At 42.9% G+C, this 20,462-nt stretch overlaps 2 protein-coding genes across 4 annotated transcripts in view; one reads left to right on the top strand and one right to left on the bottom strand.

The window, feature by feature from the left end:
• The first annotated feature begins 4,142 nt into the window (after positions 1-4,142).
• Positions 4,143-20,462, top strand: part of IDUA (alpha-L-iduronidase) — a 46,658-nt gene continuing 30,338 nt past the window's right edge. The window contains exons 1-2 of one of the 3 annotated variants that reach the window (XM_065656091.1): positions 4,143-4,281; positions 7,429-7,569. In XM_065656091.1, the coding sequence (XP_065512163.1) occupies positions 4,160-4,281; positions 7,429-7,569 (263 nt within the window). In that variant the 5' untranslated portion in view covers positions 4,143-4,159. Of the gene's footprint in view, positions 4,282-7,428; positions 7,570-12,224; positions 12,304-20,462 lie in introns of those variants that run through there. The other 2 variants (XM_065656093.1, XM_065656092.1) reach the window with 2 other exon arrangements.
• Positions 13,748-17,212, bottom strand: SLC26A1 (solute carrier family 26 member 1). Its single transcript, XM_065656096.1, has 2 exons — positions 16,568-17,212; positions 13,748-15,268 (listed from the first exon to the last, which is right to left on the bottom strand). The coding sequence occupies exons 1-2, from the start codon at positions 17,186-17,188 to the stop codon at positions 13,748-13,750; spliced, it is 2,142 nt and encodes a 713-aa protein (XP_065512168.1). The 5' UTR covers positions 17,189-17,212.

The following is a 20,462-nucleotide window of genomic DNA, read 5'->3' as shown; positions in this document are numbered from 1 at the left end:
TTGCGCAGCTACAAGTGACTGGACTTAACCTCCACTTGTTTAGTACCAATGCTGTGAAAGGTCCACTGGTTAACGTTCTTTGAATGGCAGCACACAGTACCATGACTGTTGTACCATAGAAATTGAAAGTTTCCCTTCTGGTCTTTAGCTGCTCTCTCTCATGCAGAAGAAAGGTCCTGACAAGATGATAAAACAAAATCAACACCCCTTCCTATTCAGACCCAGTGCACATAACAAATGAGAGAGTTGCAGACAGTGTGGTTTCTGCCTACAATTAGACCCAAAACTTCTGATGGGCACTACTGCATGGTAATTCTGAGGCCATGCAGCTTCTCCCACTGCTGCACTGCAACCAAAATTATCCTGTTCCCTAACATAAGGTCTCCAATGAAAACCAACTCTACAGGGTTCTGCCTGGTCCTTACACAAGCATGAATTCTTTCGCTTCCATCTGGTAGGCATGTTTCCTCCCTATATTCAGAGCCGAGTTCCTGATAGTTGCGCTCTTCTGAAGCCACAGGGCCCTCTGTCTGCTTTTGGACATTTCAATTTTTGCCCATCAAAACGCATGGGCGATGGCAAGAAAGAGTTGTGGTTTCCCCCTTCTAACTTCAAAGTTACTCTGCATGAACATTGCAAAGGCTTTGTTCACAAGCACAGAGTAAGCTTTGCTGAACAGAGCAGAAAAGTAGAAAGAATAGATCAGAGCCCTGTTTTCAGTTGCATCTTTGTGACACCCAGGAGTGACAGTTTTGAAAAACATCATGTTCCCCAGAAGGCTTCCCAGGAAGCTGTCATGTCTGACACACAAGGGAACCACCTACTCATGTTCACAAGCTGCCTGAGATGTGCTAGACCATCACGAATTTGAGGCAAAGCCTTGTAGCTGCTCCCAGTCAAGGAGAACATGATTAAGAAACAGGAGCAGACATTGAATGTGACCTTTTAAGGAACCCTGTAAATAGAGCTTGCAGCAAAAGGTAAATCTTTTACCTCTGCATGAGACTTAGAGAAGTTCACTAAACACTCTTCCAGTGTTTCAGCTCTTTTTGTATGCTCTTGGGAGAGACTACTGTGGAAATCAACTCACCACTCCCTGTCTACCCTGTGTGCTGATGCCAGGAGAACCAAAGATTATCTGAGGTTTGAGGGCTAAATCTGCTCTTTCCTTCACACTCAGCCTCCCTTCCTCAAAAGAAGAGGTGGAACATGCTCTGACCTTAAGCAAATACATGCAAATCCTCATTCCACCAGAGGACCTAAAGGAGTTGAAAGAGAAATGACTGATGTTGAGTGCCACACAAATAAATGGCAGTTTTTGTCCTGAAGAGCTGATGCAGCCAAAGAGGAAACTGAAGAGATTAGGGGGCTTGTCAGAAGGATGCAAGGCAGCATATCATCCTCAGCTTGCCAACACAGTGCTGTCTCTCCTATATATGACCATAGTCATAATAGATACATGGAAGGTTACTGCTATGTAACATCAATGTCATTCTTCCTGATAGCAGTGCAACACTGCATACTTCTGGCCATGGACCTTGTTGATCTGAATGTTGACCTGTAGACTGACTTCCTAGCTTGACCTTAGAGCTATCCTGTCACCATGAATCTGCCTGCTCCAGATTTGATAATTTGGATTTGGGGCTGACCACATCTGCCACTTCAGTGCCTGCCCCGCTTCTCAATTCAGAGGCAGTGGATGGGCCTGCTGAGGCCCCTGCCAGCCTTGTTAGCCCCCTTAGCTCCCTCTGTCTGAGAAGGCAGCTGGCTCTTGCTGTCCCCTGACACATTTTATGCTCAATGGTATTCACCGAGGTAAGCTGAAAAAATGTAGGCAACAGTCACCTGGCAACCAAACAATCATTACCACAGCTAAAACAAGCTCTGGTCAAGACAAGCCCTGAGACAACACACTATTGGGTTAATGTAAAGCTCTTGGCCTAATACTTTTAATGACAGAACTATATGAAACGGGTCATATCTGAAGACAAAATAGATATACAGTGCTGAATTGCAGCAAAGCAACATCCTTGAGTCATGTTGAATTAAGATGGCTTAGGAGGTGACATCTGGGTGATAAGGTCCATGTCCCTGGCAAAATGGGAAAGCATTTATTGAGCAACCCTACACTACATACACTTGGGTGAAAGCCAGGGTAGAATGACAGGTATCACCAATATAGTGAGATGTCAAATCTTGTCCTTGAATATATCCAGCTTTGGAATACTGGAGGTATGCACATGGATAACCCCATAATACTTGTTAAATTTGTTGTATTCTGCAGAGGTGGTAACAAGACCGCCTAATCACATCTTAGGTAAACTAAGTAATGAGAAGGAAAGCACTTGTGAAGGGCTGAGAAGTAGTTACATCGCTCTGAGTCTGGCTGTTTGCATCTAACCAGACTATGTTGTATAACAGCAACTGATTTCCTCAGAGTGCATAGGACCTGCACCTTAGCTATGAAGTCCAGAAAGTCTATTGCAGAATTGTATCTCTAGACAAAAAGTGAGAGTTGGAAAAATGATGGTGTGGAAACAGGAAAGAAGCAAAGACTGAAAAATCTGAATCCCTTGGGAGCAAATGGCACAACCCTCCCTACACAGGGGCATAAAGCACCCTGTTGTCTTCTACCCAACTGATCAACCCTTTCTAATCCCGAAGTGGTGACCATGCAACTCTAGGGTGATATGTCCCACGCACCTTCAAGCTTTTAAGTGCCTGAGAGCTGAGCGACAGCATGAGCAGCCCTGGGAAATTTAGGGAAAGTCCCCTTGCCAGTGTCAAGTCACAGTGCCAGATTGCCATTCCTACCTGAGCCTCTGGGATGTGATGTTGTTGCCTAAATTTTGGCTGTGAGCCTTATAAACTCACAAGAAGTCCCATGGGAACTGAAGACCTCAAGAGGCAGATGAAGCTGCAAACAGAGGAATAACATATCAGCAATCAGAACTGAGCCACTTTGCAATTTCTTAGAGATGCATCCCAGTTTGCCACTCCTTTGCCAGGGAACCTCTTGGCTCAAGCAGGATTACACACGGCATAAACTTACTTGCGCAGAGTCTTTTCCTAGTTGCAATGTTCTTGAGCTGAGGAGTAAATGTCTGACTTGCCCCCTGTTAGCTCTGGCACAACTGCTTCAGGGAGAGCTTTGGTAGAAGGGGCTGAAATACCAGAGCTTTTGCAGTGGCAAATTTTGTTTGCTCCACTAGGACTGATAGCCTTGATTTCCATGAATACACTTGTCCCTTTGTTCTCTTGTTGATTATCTGCAGCCGGCTCTTTGCCTGGCACCTCCCTGCAGACTCCCTGGTGTGGGCACTGTTATAGGGGCCCACAATTTCCACTGCTAAATCCTCTATTGGAAATGATACTGGAGTACCTCATCAACTCAATTAATCAGAACTAATGAACACAAAACGAGATGCTACCATGGTATTTGCAGATGTGGAAGGGAGGCCCAATTCCCCACATTCTTCTTCTAGTTGGCAAGGCTTAACAAGATTCCCGAAGGCTGTACAATACACAAAAGAGAGAGATCCTAGGGAAGAGAGTCCCACTCCCGTGGAAAACCCAGTCCTCAGATACACATAAGAAATAAGCAGTTAGAAAGTCAATTTACAGCCTATTATAAAGTGCATTTAAAGCTCTTTGCCATTCTGAAATAAATAAATATGTTTAGACTGGAAAAACGGGCATAGTTTCAGTTCTGCCAACTACGTTATTTCGGGGAAGGCTGTTTTGATCACCTGCACTACTACATAATACTCCTGTTTCCTACAGGTCTGTCAACACAGAGCACGAGGACCTAAACTAGCATGAGGTTATACTTCCCTCATGCGGTACCCAGGAGAAATGCAACAGCTCCATCTGCGCGCCGTGCAGCGACTCCAGAGCAAGAATCCCGGTCACTGCCTGCGCCAGAACAACAACACGAATACGACACGCCCTCTTGTCAGACGGAAACGTTGCTACCCTAATTACCTGAGCTGCGCTTCCCGAAGAGAGCTCACCACGCCCACCCCAGGCCCGGCGGGAGCTCCCGGAGGCGGGAGCCGCCCGCCCCTTTGCCCTGTGGGCGGGCTCCCTGCGTCGCGTCCGCGGTGCGTCGATTGCGGGCGCCAGAGACGCTGGGCGGGCCCCCGTTCCTCGCCGTGCCATGGGGCTGCTCCTCTGGCTGCTCTTGCAGGCGGGCGCCGGCTCCGCGGCGTACGTGGTGTCCGTGGATGTCCGGCGGGTCGAGCGGCCCCTGCAGCACTTCTGGAGGAGCACTGGCTTCTGGTAAGCGCGCTCGGCCCCGCGGCCCCGCCCGGCAGTAGGCCGCGCTGTGCTGGCGGGAAGCAGCTGGGTGAGAGCCGGCTGCCCTCATCCCTCCTCAGGCAAAAGATCCCCGGCATGTGAGGACGCGGCTTCTCTGGAGGAACGTAGGCTTTTCCGGGCCTGCTGCTCTGGGATCAGGGAGCCCGGCACCGTGCTGCCTGCGTGGAGCTGGTCCTGGGACGTGGCCAGTTGGTGTAAACAAAGTGGGTCACAAGTCAGGGCCCGCTGACATCTGCTCTCTTGAGTTCCTCCCTTGCCTCCAGAGCCCTTGAACACGTGAAGTTCTTCCTCTTCCCCAGCACAGCACATATGTTGATACTTGGAACTCATTCCCTTTTCCTTCTGAGGGTTGCCATTGTCACTGTCCCTAAATAAGCCCAGGCAAAGCTTCCCTGCTGTTAGTTCTAGGAGTTTGTTCTTCTTGCACAACACTTCCAACATGCACCATCTTCATGATGTGGCCAGTGAGTCAGGGGGATGTGTGACAGCATGCATAAACAATGCTCCACCATAAATAATAATGCTCGGCTGACTCATATCCAGGTAGAGTTTTGATCTCTGAGAAAGCCCAGTCTTGCTGAGCTAACTGGAGTTGGACAGCCTTCAAGTTTTGTGAGGTACATGAAGGCTTCTAGCAGGCTCAAAAGCAGAAGATGGTATATTCCTTAGCCATGTTCGTATCTTACTTATGACCTTCGTTGAGGCATATAGTAGATTAAATAACAGTTGTAGGAAACTACAATAGAGATGGAATCAGCAGTGTGTGCTTTGGATGAAAAGGAATTTGTAATTTTGTATAATGTGTAAAGGTTATCTAAAACAAAGCTTGCACATTTTTCCATTAGTTTTCTCTATTGGTAGGGAAACAGAAGAGGACCTAAAATGGCATTTTGGTTAAGAAAAAAGTTTGAGCTTTCTGAATTTTTGTTTTCTTTTTCTCTTTCATTTTTTGTTTTATTTTTTGCTTGCAATGTTAGGAAACATTAATGAAAAACTGCCTTTAAAATAGTATGTTTTGCCCATTTAACTTGCAGCCCAAGAAACACTCTTGATTTTGTGTGAAAGAAACTTTGGAAAGCTGCAACCATAAAAAGCATGTGAGGGCAAGGCAGAAGAGCAGCAGCAGAAGCAGAGACTCCCCATAGGTCAGCAGGTATTCACTTATAAGACCTGGCCAACACTGGTGTTTCTCAAGTGGTATGATCCCAGCTCACTTGAAAGCTCACACTGACAGGACTGGGTCCCAGTTGGAACAGCTGCTTTTCTACATCACAGTTTCAGACAGTTGGGCAAATGCAGTTTGACAGCTGGGATCAGCAGTTGATAAAGCCTGGGAGACTGCAAGGCTCAATGTTCTCTTGGATGGTCACTTTCCACGCAGAACAGGAAAGGACAGATACTGATACTACCACTAACAAAACCCACTGTTCTGCCAGCTTCCTTTTGTGTCTCGTCATGGGTTCTGCTAAATTTCTCTCTAACAGAGTGTGAATTTCAGAGTGTTTATTCAGTGTGGACTAAACAAAAATATGTGCCTTGACTTCCATCTTTGCCACTGCTTGAATTGAAGCAGGTTTGAATCTCATATTAGTAAAGCACTGCTTAAAATAACGACAATTAACCTTGTCCCTATCCACTGCAACAATTAAAAAGACCCAAATGGCTGATACATTTTTAGTAAGACTGGAATTTGTAACTTCTCAGTCTCATTTACGTGACTTGAAGCAGTCTTAGGGAGATGATATTTAAGTGCCTTGTATGCTGGTGAAGTTGCATAGAGGGGCTCACATGTGCTGTCTGGTTTGTATGAAACCCTACAAGGATGTTACCTGTGTCAAGACTTGCACTTTCAGATAAGGATGCAGGAGATGAATTAATAGACAGGTAGTGTCTTAGCTGGGACAAAACTTGCATCAAGTTCTTGTCTAGGTGAGGTCAGCATTTTCCTCCTTTGTCCACAGATGGTTATACGGTAGCAAGTTCATACAGTGGTGTCCTTAGAGGTAGTTTGAACATGTGGAGGGGGACAGAGTAGGAGAGGGTGACCGTATGACTCTTTCCAGCATAGTTACAGTCATCAGAGAGCTGATCCAGGCATTAGAGGAGACATTACAGTAGGCAAAGCATAATCCAGATTAATTTTTCACTTATGCTGTTAGTATGCTGTCTGTAGTTCAAGCACAAGTCACCTGTCTTTGCAATGTGCAGACGCATGGAGGTGTTTACTAGACCTTGGGGACAATATTGTTTTATCTTTCTTGTAATACTTTAACATCCGGAATTTTCAGGTTACCAGCAGGCTTCAATAAGGATGGCCAAACCCAGTGAACTGGGCAGCATTCTGAATTTCTGACTTGTGGAGTTTGGGAGTGAGATCTCCCTCCATCTTGTAGCTATTTATCTGTGGAGACAGAGGCAGCAGAAATTTGCCCCAGTGTTAATTTTTATGGAATAAGTAGACAACAAAGTCATGTTAACATGATCATTGCTGTATAGCAGTTGTATCAAGCATCAAAACCTCAAGCCACATACTCCTGTGCTTCGTTGTTCTTAGGGTTGAGTTGAACATGGTCGAAGAATGGGGAGTCTCTGAGGGTCTAATTCTGCTTCTAACAAGTGTAGCTTCCACAGTAGAGCAGGAGTTGGTGTTGTTGCATGGACTTCAGCAGGAAGATCAAGCCCATATTTGTCTTACGAAAGACAAGCAAGTCCTCAGCAAGTCTGACTTCCACTCCAAAGCCTAGAAGACACAACTTCCTTATCATTAGATACTTAGAGACAAGATGACTGTCATATGGCTGCTTCTAGCCACTGCTGCCTGAGTTTGCTATTTGTGCAGCAATGACTGCTTGTAATACTTTCCTTTGAGCTTGGCAATGAGATGGCACCTGAGTTGCATTCTGCTTTGCCAAGCTATATGTGTAGCCAGTTAGTCCCAAAAAACCTGCAACTCCATTTTGCTTTCATCTCATATTAGACCGTGCTCCTCATACTAAGGAGGGTCTTGCAGGTGGTATAGTTCTTAGCATAGGTATCTTTGGATACCCAGTGGAGCCGCTAGTTAATATTGCAATGTGTTGTTTCTTTTCTGTCCCTCCTTTCCTGCAGCCCTCCTTTACCTCACAGTCGTGCTGACCTGTTTGACCTGAGCAAAGACCAAGAGATGAACCTTGCCTACATTTCTTCTGTTCCGCATGGCGGCATTGAACAAGTTAGAATTCACTGGTTACTGGAACTGGTTGCTTTCAGGTAAGCAACACCTCAAGTCAAGATGCAGAAAAATGTGACACATTAAAGTGTCCAACAGGTGCTCATTTGATATTTGTCTTAGTATAATAGCAAGCAAGGCACATCTTTGCTTCCTTGGAAGTCAGGTAAGTGCCAGTGAAAGGGAATCAATTTAGGGGTGTATGAGATTGAGAGAGAACTTGTATTGAGAACGATGGGGCCAACCTTCATGCATTACGTCCTCAAAACAGATTAAGGAACAGTTTATTGTAATATAAAGAGTCTTGTGGGTGCCTTTTGTCAAGTTTTACCAAGAACATCTCAGGTCATATGCTATAGGAATACCAGGTATCCCCTGCTGCTATGTCCCGGTTGTACCATGACCTCCAAAGACCCCTCAGCCTAGGACAAATGGGTTTCATGGACCATTGCATGTACAAGGTTCTAGCGCAGCTTTTTTTATCTTGGGTGCATCCTTTCTAAAATACTGCTTGGAATAACCTTGAAAAGAGAGCTCTAGAAGAGTCTCCAGTGGTTCCTTAAGCGAGGAAGTGTTCTTATTTGCAGTCAAGACATCTGCACCCAGTGTTACGGAGAGAACTCTCAGTTGGATTCCAGGCAACGGTCATTTTGACTGTTTTCAAGACTTGCACTGGGTGTTGTCACTGCCATTCCTTCAAGTCCAGCAGAGTTTGGTCTTACTGCAATAACACCAGCAACTACTCTGTACTGAGAAGAACTGCTAGAAGAAGCCAGACTTTGAGAATTCAGTCCTGTCCACATCCTGGCTGGCCTCATGTGTGCCTAAAGCTCCCCCTTGGCTGTAGGTCTGCTTTTAATGTTCAGGTCACGGTGTTGCACTCCCTTTCCAGGTTAGATGAGTCTTTCACAAAAGCTAGGAATAGGATGGAATAGGGTGATAGACATGGATTCAGTCTGTTCCTTAACAAGACATTACAGGTGGCAATACTGTCCCAAATAAGACTTCTCACCCATCCTGTTATGTGCTTTGCTAACCATTAGCCGTTCTAAGAACAGTGCTGACAGTCTAGAAAGATGGCTTGCTTTTCTGTTGTTTAATTTAGGAGACATGATACAGCAAAAAAAACCAGGAGTGACTGCTCTGTGAGGAGCAACGAACTGTAAAAACTCCGTCAAAAGTTCTAATAGCTTTTAGAGTTCTGCCTGGCTCAGGCTGTTGCTGAGCTGAGCATATTTACAATCCACATCATTACTGCATCTGCTATTCCAGACACAGGAGGATGGGAATTTACCAGTTGTAGGTTTGGGGAAGCAACAACAGGAAGGAGGGCTCGGACTCTGGAAGTGGGATGTGAGCAGAGGAGTAGTGAGTTTCAGAGTGTACATTAGGAACAGGAGAAGTTTTCTTCCTAGGTATTAGGGTGTGCTTCTGTATGTAGGTTTGTTTGAGAGGGTGTTTGGAGGTCCTGCACACAGGTGAGTATTGTATCTGTACCCCAGAGCTGCCTCTGTATGTTGGTCTATCTGTGAATATAGCATGTAACACAGCTTCTCCCTCCTATCTTTCCCTGTGGAAGTTTCCCAGTAAACACAATTTCCTGTGCTGTGTCTCCCTTTCTTACTGGGTTACATGTTTTGTACTCACTCTTGCAGTGACCCAGCTTCGGCAGAGGCAAGGACAACTGTCACTGCTCACTACTGCTGGAGTCCTTGTCTTAGATTTCCGTGGTTTCTCCTGAGAGATGGCTTGGGTCTTTTAGGCTTCTGTAACCGACTGACTTATGGAAAAATCAGTGAGTTCCTTTGAAAAGGGCATAATCACATCTACACTCAGAAGCCAAAATCCCTCCTGACTGCCTGTCTCAGCTGTGCCACTTTTTGCATTGGGTTTTCCAAATGATTGAAGGACAGGAATGTATCTGTCATGGATTCTGCTCAGCCTTTGTAGGGAGTGAGGCAGTCCTTCAAAGTGGGACACAATCCTTGACACAATCAAAATTCTAGGAGCATGGAAACTTAGCAGTCAAGCAAGAAGCCCCAGAAAAGCTGTAGTGCCTCCAGGGTTGGATTCTAACCCACAAGCCTCAATATTTAGCCCAGCTTTGACATGTAGAAATTAGAAACTTTGCTACTGTTTAGAACCAAGCTAAAACTGCTCATTTTGCAAAAATGTGCATTTGTCAAATACAGTAAGACATTTAAGTTGTGGAAGGACAACCAGTGGACTGAGTGACAGCAATGGTTTGGAAAGGGAGAGAGCATAGAGCCTGCTGACAAACACTGGGATTGAAAGAAGCAACAGGGGCAAGAGTACAAGTCCAAACAGGAGGAGTTCAGTGCTGATGCTGAATTCTGTGCATGTGCAATTCTCGTCTTGAATCAGTGACTTCCAGAAGAATGTAAAGAGGTTTTGAGTGAGAACCCTGTTACAGAAAAACTATATTATGTCATGGGGCTGGTGAGTAGAGGAGACTTCTTAGAAAGTGATGGTAGGTACTTGACTAAACAAGAACACTTACGGAAAACAGAGAACTAGGAGATACCACCACTGTGGAAGGCTAACAGATACAGGCATTGCTTTTCCTCACAGTTGTGCTGTCTGTAAACATGTGCCATCATTCCTTCCAAGACGCAGATGTGGTCAAATGAAAGAGTGCCATCTTCCCTTTCTCGTTTGTATAATGGTCTTTCTCATTATGTCTTCTAATCTCCCAATACTGAATGCATCCCTGAATTTTAACCCTTTGCTAGGACAGCAAACTCAGTGTTATATTTTTCTTTATTCTAAGTTATCCTGTTATTTCACCAGCCATGAAAGGATACCACGAGGTAAGCTGTTTTCAAATAACTGCTAGTTTTATTTTCCAACCAAAAGCACACATTTGTCTCTAGGTCATGTGACACAGGAATATTATGGTTACAAGAGACCCCAAGGTGTCTTTCATGGACTGGACAGTTCCCCAGTTGTTAGTTACCAGTGCCAGTAAATACAACCATTTTGACACCTCTGCCACACATTCTGGCCAAGCTGCACTAGCCAGCAGGAGAGTTTGAGGTGAAGATTCCCAAATCTTTGCCCAGCTCCATGGGACCTGCACAGTCCATAAGCTAAGAACCCTTTCCTATTCTTATGTAGCAATACTAAATTTTATTAGGTACATGATTTATACAAGGCACCACAGTGAACAAAAATATAGTCAATCTACATGATGGTTATAACATTTCATAAAATGCATATAGTTATTTTATTTCAACATTAGTATTAACCTAGTTGGAAATACAAGTCCATCCCCAGCTCCTCTCCAAGTCACAGTACCTAATTCCTGGTAGAACAGGAAAGAATCAGCAGCTTTTAACATTTTCAATCTTCATACCCTTTTGGTATAACACAGTATAGCAAACATAAACCTGTCAGAAAAAGACTTGCTTTTTTAGTTACCTTTTAGTACTGCTTAGAAATAATTTACAGTCTCCCAGCATCCCTACATCATAGCACTGAAAGCTGTTTCCCTGCTGCATTTGACGCTGTACAACAGAATAACTTGGTTTGTGAGCCAGCTCTGCCAATGAAACTGAAACAGAAAATTGTTCTTATTATTTCTTCTGGTCAATAAGTTTCTTCCTAGTAAAAGTCTTAAAGATTACCCTTCCTCTTATTGTATAGCCAAGTCTCTTTGCTTAGGTATCCTTTGGTGCCATTCTTAAATATGAAAAAGAGACTCTGACTCTTATTTTCTCAGCCTGCTTGATAACAGAAGGGCAACCTCTTCTTCATTTTTCTCCAGAGACTGTTGCAGGGATACACATTCTGTTGGAATATTTTTTTTCTTTTTTTTTTCTTTTTTTCATTATTTTTTTCCCTTTTAAAATGAGATTCATCTAGAGTTAAGGTTATTTTTGCACTTTTTCTGTTCTAGGCTGGTAGCTTGACCCATAAAGATAAAAGAAGTCGAGATTGCTAGGATTTGTGCTCTTTTTGTACTGAAACAATTTTATTTGACTTCCAACGACAGCTTGCTTTGGCACAACAGCCTAAGAGTGTCTAGATTGATATTGTCTGGCAGTAATTCCTATAAACCTACTTTCTCGTGCTAGGCCCTGGCAGGACCTTGGAAGAAATATTCCCTGGTCAAAGAATGGTTACAAACAAAAGCAGACACAAAGAAATACTTTGTCCTTGGGCTCTGCCCATTTGCTTTTATGACAGAAAGGAGCTAGTCATAATAAGTCAGTAATTAAATTGTGTTATGGCAGGAAAATGCTGCCAATGGTCAATCCTTGAATCTTTTGACAGACATTTCTGTCAGGTTTTACTGCTCTGTCAGTATTAACAGTGTGCAGCTGATATGCTTTTTTATAATGAGTGCATGAAAATGTTAGCATTGAATCACTTACCTAATATTGTGCTATTTTCAGTCCCAGCGAAGACATTTTTTATTTTGTCTTTTGGGAATGCAGTGCTTTTCCTTTAATAAAATATTTGTTCTTGAGAGCCAAAAAGGCTTTGGGGCATTTGGAGAACCTCAGTATTCTTTCATTCAGTGACCTGAAAAGTTTAAACAAGCATGTCCCATGATGTGTTGACATGACTTTATTTTTTTTTTTAATGGCACAGCAGAGAAATGGCTTCTGCATATGTGGAACCTATTTCTAGAGTCTGCTAATTGTAAGACACACAGCTGTGATGGAATTTCCTTCCATGCTTGGTGCTGTGTTTGAACCAACCATGAATAAGGAGAGGAAGATAGGGCAGCTGTCCTACCTTTCATACAGGTAATTATAAGCTTGAGTATGAGAGATGATATTCTGCCAATTCCATGGGCCAGAACACTGTGTGGTGTGTTACAAACAAAATCTAAATCTATGCTTATTTGTAAAGAGAGAATGTATATATAGCAACACAACTGACTCTGGGAGTATCATTTGACTCAAAGCAGAATGAACAGCAGTTAATGCAAATTATCACAGAAAGTAACCCAGCCGTGGAAAACGTGGTTTAGTGGATCTCAAATCAAAGACTAATAAGATAGGAGGAAAAAAACCCCTTGAAACATCTGTAGTATGTGCAAAGAGTGGTGGGTTTTCTTCCAGCATATGGGGATACACAACTTACAAAGTACTGCTACCTTTACTTGGCCCAGGTATGCTACTGTAAAGCTTCATTAGCATTTCATCAGAGAAGACCAGCCAGGAGGTACTGACTGACCCATCATTCCCCTTCTAGGCAGATCACAGATTTACCTTCTCACCATACCCTCTTCTCCTGTTACTCTTTGCACCCAGGTGGGCAGTTGTAGGAAGAACATGTTGTGGTGCATCACAGTTCTGAAATTTATGTTTGATGGTCCTTATGTGTCCCTGAATTGGAATTGCATCTGCCTACCAGAGGGAACTTATTTTTATAGGATGGTACAACTACCTGGGTAACTCTGTGACTGCCAGTTAAAGCCGTTTGTGTTTCTTAATGTTTATCCTCTTACTAGTTACAAAATCGTGTATCAGAGTCATATTTCTTTCAGCATCATTGAGAGTATCACAACTTTCAGTAACTAATTACCACAGATTGAAGCCAGTAACACTAGTGACTCCAGCGGTAATTTTTCAAAATGATTGTAATGGATCATGGTTTCTTCTCAGGTTGTGTCATTAAGCCTATGTAATCAAGCTGGAGAGACATGCTAGGTTACACAATATTTTATAGATTTTATTTGTATGCGAATGGTGGGAGTTGTTTAGGAGCACACCTAGAATGATGGAAGGAGTGGGGCCTTGCAAGCCGGAATTGAAACCATTATGGGTCCAAGATGCTAGATTCATTGGATTTTCATGGAAATGGCATAGCTGGTCAACACAAACCAACCATTAAACCACTAGGAGAGTCAGCTGACACTGGGCAGACCTTCCAGCACAACAGTCGTATGATGTTGGGTCACACATGATTATGGCACAAGGTAGAAGTCAATCCCGAACTGCTCTATTGCACTTCACCCACATCATAAAGTGAAGGTGCAGGTAATAATCCAAACTGTTCCATCCTGGCCCTGGACTGCATTCCCAGTGGCTGTTCTGTGTGGCACTGGACAAACAGCAGAGCTCTTTAGAGGAGAGTGGCTTTGTAGGGCTATTGCTGTACACAGTGTGTCTGATAATTTAATTATTGCAAACTGCCCCTCTCCATCTGTCACTCGTGTCATATATCATCGAGCAAGACACAGGATTAAACTGAGCAATCTGCTGGAAGCTTTTGGTCTTTCGCAAACTGCACAGCATTATGTATACTGTAGAACAGCATTTCCTGCATGCTTCCTAAATCTTTCCCAAAGTAACCACCTTTTTTTAGAGAGTCTATCACTGAGGGATTGCAGCAAGCCAGGAGGACAGAAATGTTTAAGTCTTTGTAGTCTTTCAGGATTTCCTTAAGAGTATTAACTCCAGTGGTGTCCAAAAATGAGATGGAAGAACAATCAACAACAAGGGCTTGGAAATCAGCTTGCTTAGGAAACAGTTGCAGAGTGGTTTCTACAATGCCCAGTCCATTAGCAGTTGTGTGATCTCCCTTTTTCAGATGCTGCTTTTCCTTCTTCTCATATTTCTTCCTTCTAGTAGCTTGTAGGTTAGGATCTAAGTTAGTCAATCTGTACAGAGACTTTAAGAAGTAGTTTCTATTTGCATAGTAGAGTGGGGCCTCAAAGCGGAATATTTTGACCTTTGGAACTGGAGAGAGGTTTTCATATTCTGAGTCATCCTCATAAAGGCTGGTGTCTTGGATCTGAGCAAGCAGGGCTGTCCGTGGCCGCTGTGTCCTAACTATGATGCATAACATGGAGAAAACAGTGCCAGCCAACAGCCCTATTTCTGTGCTGATCAAGGCAGAAGCAGACATGGTAACGACCCAAATCAGTGTGTCCACCTTATTCACATGGAACCGTGCTGGCACATCTTGGAACTTCCTCAGGGCTCCTCGGAGGCTGACAATGATAATACAAGCCAGGACACACTTCTGCAAGGAGTAGAAGAGAGGTGCCAAGAAGAGTAGCACCAGCAAAACCACCATTGCGCTAATTACTCCAGAGACTTGAGTCTGGCAGCCTGTAGATGTTTTGACGAGTGTTTTTGCCAGAGCTGCACTGGTTGCAAAAGAATGGAAGAAAGAAGGAATGATGTTGCAGAACCCCACAGCAAACATTTCCTGATTGGCTCGGATGGTGTAAGCATATTTCTTTGCACACATTTCAGAAAGGGATATAGTGAATACGAAGCTGACTATGGCAAGAGGCAAAGCATCTACAGCGACTCGGAGCATTAAGTTGAAATGTGGTACCTTGGGGGAAATAAATCCTGTTGGAATAGCTCCAGAAACACTGGATGCATACACTTCATTTAACTTCCCATAGTGTGACACCACTGTTGCCACAACAATAACTACCAGCTCTGTGGGGAGAGGAAATTTCAGCTTATGCTTATACCGATCTCCCAGTTCCTTAGCAGTGACCAGCACCACAACACAAATGGCACTTGTGATGACATCACAAAGATTAGCCTGAGAAATGTTCCGGAAAATGTTAATCCAGGTAATAACCAGCATCCCATGCCCTTGGCTACGTGGGATTTTTATTCCAATCAGATACTTCACTTGAGCTGTTAAAATGGTTAAGGAAGCACCAGTTGCAAAGCCATCTAGTACAGATTCAGATAGGTACATAGATATGAAACCTAGACGAAAGATTCCCATTAGAACCTGAGGAGACACAATAAAAAAAAAAAAAGATGAGCCTTAGATTAAGTACAGGTGGGACAGAGCTAGCTGGAGGCAGATAGCATTTGGCTGTTTAAATCTCAAAACAAGAATTATCCTTCCGTGTTTCCAGTCTGCTTTTAAAACTTGATTCCTTTTATTTTTGTGGGATACTACAAACCCGATAGGTGAATAAGGAGTTTGAGACAGAGTCAATCAAACATTGGTCTGAAGTGACTCCACTGAAGTGGCTCACCTCAATGTTATTTCCTATGCAAAAGAACAGTGGATTCAAAGCTAAATATATTTTTTCCTTTTTTAAAGTGAATAGAGTTAAAACTTATGGCAATTGCTTTGTAAACAGAATTTGAATGACAACAGCTGAGATCCCTACTTTAGTGGCACTGTTAAATTAAACAGCTTTTAATTTTAGCCCTGTGAACAGAAGGCAAAGTGGAGCACAGACAGCCTTTGTGGCATGCCTTCACAAACTTTCCCACATCCCAGGATACTGTCCTTAACTAGTTGCTTCTCCTTCCTTTGATGGCTTTGGAAAACACAGTTTCACACGGGCATGTTATTGTTCATAAATGTGACCTGAAATTTCTTAGTAAACAGGAAGATAGCTAACTCTTCCTTAATTTTTGTGTGTATATATATATATGTATATATATAATTAATAGGTAAGTATGTTCATCATACTTCCTTCTGTGTTCTCTTGGTATCCTTGTGGCAGGCAGCTCATTGGTAACTCTCAAGGAGTCCAGCACGGCCATTGTCTGAAAAGTAGGTTACTCAATGTATTGCCTCTTTCGTCCTTTCTGCTTCTGAATTATCTTTGTACAGCAGTTTGGTACAACATAGTAGCCACTAGCAAAACACTGAGCAGCACATTTCTGAACCTTCATAGAAGTTGGTGAGTGATTCTGCACCTTTATTAAAGTATCTAGGGAAACAGAATTATTTCTTCAGTGTCGAAGTACACAGCTATCTGGGAATTTCCCTTGTAGTAATTTCTGTATTGTATTCATGGTCCCATGAAAGCAGCAAGGCCAAGGGGCAGTAGAGTATCAAAATGATGTTAATGGTCTTGCAAAAGACTTGTTTTACCTGTGCTTGCTAGTAGCTAAGAAAACTGCCTACCTCATGCTTTCTCTACAGTTAGGCTTCCTGGATAAAACAGTCCAAGGTCATTCTAGTGAACTGATGCTGTATCTCTCATTGAAAGAGTCAAACCAAAGCTTAGGTCATGCAAAGAAGCTTTAGGAACTTCATACCTTGTCTCTGGATGTCAACACTTACCTGATACACTCCAGCCACAAATGTCAAGGCTGTAGCAATGCCAATAGCGTAGCATTCTTTCCCACATTCAGCATTCACCCCTGCAGTTGTAAGGTTGAAGGCAGTTGTGTTGGACTGACTGTCATTCTGCAGAGAGCCATTACCCAAGGCTGGTGGGGCATCATCATTCAAGTCAAACCCAGCCAAGAGAAGTTCTCGGTCCACAACTTGTCCTACCATTAAGCTTATCAAGCTGAAAATGCCAACTGAGACATGACGGGATGTGCCCATTAAGAAATAGATTATGTTGGCAAAGAATGATGTGTAAAGACTATAAATGGGCTTCAGACCTGCCAGCAGTGAGTATGCGATTGCTTGGGGCACCAAAATGATCCCAATCACTAACCCAGACATAATGTCCCCCCAGATGTACTCTTTCCACTGGTACTTGGGAAGCCATTGTAAAACAGGAAAGAAGTCCATGACAAAGTTCTTCAGCTTCTTTGGGGTGCAGGAGCAGCTCTTCTGCAGCTTAGCTAGTATGACTTCTTTCCTATTAATCTTGACACGAGTCTTTCTTTCCATGAGAAAACAGGGAGAGGTGCTGTTTTCCATCCTGGCAGCCTCAAGTACTCTTTCCATTGTCCCAGTGTTTACTTCATGTGGATGTTCCTGCAGTGTGAAGAAAATGACTGTTAGGTTGCAGTTCATAAAGCTTTTTTTTAGCACAGATGCTTAATACTAGAAGTTTGTTACCTGATTATGCTTTTAAGGAAGCATCATGCCAACAAAAACACCACGACAGGGCTCCAGTGACCACACTAAAAAATAAATCTGTAGATCGAGCCCTTTCTTGCAGACGTTTAAGAGTTCATTTGATTAAATCCAGTTTGTTTTACTAAGGAAAAAATTGAGTTAAATTAATAATTTCTTTGTACAACAAATATTTCCATCAGCTCCTCCAAATGCTCCATCATAGAGGCTTCTGTGATCAGAGGCAGCACTTGATGGTATGAAATAAACATATACTAGTGAGGTAGGCTATGGCCTTTCTAATTGTGCACCTTGTAGTCATGGTTGAGGAATTCATATGTGGTATAGTGGACTGTCACTGCAGCTGTCCTCAGTGCACAGGAGAAAAGTTTTTCTAGTAGAACCTGTAAAGCAGAGTTTTCTGGAGAGCAACAATTTAGTCTTACACAAAAATTTGTACACAACCAATGATGGATTCTTACAAGCTGCTATGTAACACAAACCTGTTGAATTGTAGATTGTTTTGATGTGCAGCTTCCATTACAGAATCATGGAATCGCAGAATGTTAGGGATTGAAAGAGACCTCAAAAGATCATCTAGTCCAATCCCCCTGCCGGAGCAGGAGCACCTAGATGAGGTTACACAGGAAGGTGTCCAGGTGGGTTTTGAATGTCTCCAGAGAAGGAGACTCCACAACCCCCTGGGCAGCCTGTTCCAGTGCTCTGGCACCCTCACTGTGAAAAAGTTTCTTCTCATATTTAAGTGGAACCTCCCATGTTCCAGTTTGTACCCATTGCCCCTTATCTTATCATTGGTTGTTGCGGAGAAGAGCCTGGCTCCATCCTCGTGACACCCACCCTTTACATATTTATAAACATTAATGAGGTCACCCCTCAGTCTCCTCTTCTTCAAGCTGAAGAGACCCAGCTCCCTCAGCCTTTCCTCATATGGGAGATGCTCCACTCCCTTCATCATCTTCGTGGCTCTGCGCTGGACTCTCTCCAGCAGTTCCCTATCCTTCTTGAACTGAGGGGTCCAGAACTGAACACAATATTCCAGATGTGGTCTCACCAGGGCAGAGTAGAGAGGGAAGAGAACCTCTCTCGACCTACGAACCACATCCCTTCTAATACACCCCAGGATGCCATTGGCCTTCTTGGCCACAAGGGCACAGTGCTGGCTCATGGTCATCCTGCTGACCACCAGGGCCCCCAGGTGCCTTTCCCCTACACTGCTCTCCAATAGGTCGTTCCCCAACTTATTCTGGAACCTGGGGTTGTTCCTGCCCAGATGCAAGACTCTACGCTTGCCCTCGTTAATTAATTAATTAGACAAATAATTAAATAATTGATTAGTAATTAATATTTCCTCACAAATACCACTATGGCAATATATGGACCATGCACCGTAATGGAATCTGTTACCATCTCAGAAGAGTGCTACATATTAGTATTTTCAGGCTTAAACCCATAGTTACCTTAGCTTTGCTCTCCAGGGAAGAAAATATAACAAATATTTCCGTGGGCAGCAGAACAAACACCATGGTGTTTCCTATGGTTCTCCTGCATGTCAGTTTTCTGATACATAAAGACTGGGAAAATTTGTGTTCTCCAGATGGAGGTGCTTTTGATGTCTCTTGCCTCTATGAACACAACTGTTTTCATCAAACTCAATTTCTGCATTTTTACTCAGTTGTCAAATTGAGTTGAAAGTAGCTTAGCACATTCATAAATCATTTGGGGGCAGGTGGGGACATGAATTGAGAGGCAAAACAGTATAACATGCAAGTGCCTTAGCTTAAACAGTTAAAAGATGAAAATAGGAGGAGGAAGGTGGCAAACATCAAACCAGACATTTGCCAAGTGGCAAATCTTGTCTTCTGTTTTGCAGTACTGGGAGATAAGGAATGACTCATACTGACCTAGAAGAAGACAGTATGTGCTGGTACAACAGTATGCAGAATCTCTAGGAAGGAGAAACTTGTCAAGCTCAGCCTCTGCCAGTGTCATAAACAGCCAGGATCTCTGAACAAAGTTTTTTGGTGCCAGGTGTGACATTGCAATATAATGTCAAAGCTTGTCTTCACTTACAAGTTTCTTTCTTCTTGCAGTATCTCGAGACAGAAGCCATACCTATCAGTTTCCTAAAACTTGAAGGGCACCCACTGGCACAGTATTCTCTTGGTGTATTTTAATGATTTTAACAGTTAGCATTAAATTTAGACTCTAGTGACAGAAGTCGTCATTCTCTGTGAAAATGTCTTTTTTTTTATTGTTAAGAAGAGTGTTTTGATTTGTGAATATTTGGTAACAACCAGTTAAAGTGTAGAATTCCAAGCTGAGAAAAAACAAAGGACTTATGAGTCCAACTGGAAGCCTAATTGGTAAGCAAAAGAATAGATTAACAGCAACCTTTAAGCTTTCGATCTGTAGCACTGCAAATAAAGAGTGGCTTATTATAAAGTCTTCTGTCTGTCCTGCTTAGAATGTTTTTTCAAGATTGTGGCAAATACTTTTTCCAGCAAATTGAAAACAATAAGATATGTACCTGTAACTAGTGCAAAAGTCTTAAACAAGTTCCCAGGTGTTATTTTAAATGGCACAGTGTGATTTCTAAGGCCATGAAAAGTTTAACCACAACTTGCAACAGGATGTTTAAGTGTCACAGGCACATAATTCATAATTTGGTAAAAGGCAAGAAAGAAATTCTTGTTAGAGAAGTGTGGACTGATTGTCCAAGTTGAAAATGACCTATTAGTAGTCTATTATAGAAAGTCAGTAGATTTCTATCCATCCCAGTTACATTAAATAGTTTTTACCTCCCACTGTATAAGCTTCTTTATTTTTGTAAATAGGGTTTATTTCCATCATAAGGGAAAAAAATTACAATTTAATGTAATTATTCAGAAAGATTGGTGGCTATTTTTTAACAGCAATGTCAAATTTACTTTAGACTCTAATGTACTGCGTTGTTATGCTAGGCACGATCTGCTTGGACAGGAAATAGGTTGAATCTAGTCTTTGTTGCAATGCAAAGGTGAGACAAAAGATAAAAGAAGTTACGACACCAAGAAAACTACTTAAGAGCATATGATGAAAGTTTACCCAATACAAAGTGCTAGCAACTCTAATAAAGACACTCATTTTTAAGAAGCAAAAAACA

Source organism: Caloenas nicobarica, chromosome Z (assembly GCF_036013445.1).
Source record: "Caloenas nicobarica isolate bCalNic1 chromosome Z, bCalNic1.hap1, whole genome shotgun sequence".
NCBI classification, from domain to species: Eukaryota; Metazoa; Chordata; class Aves; order Columbiformes; family Columbidae; genus Caloenas; species Caloenas nicobarica.
This window is presented reverse-complemented; position numbering and strand designations above follow the sequence as displayed.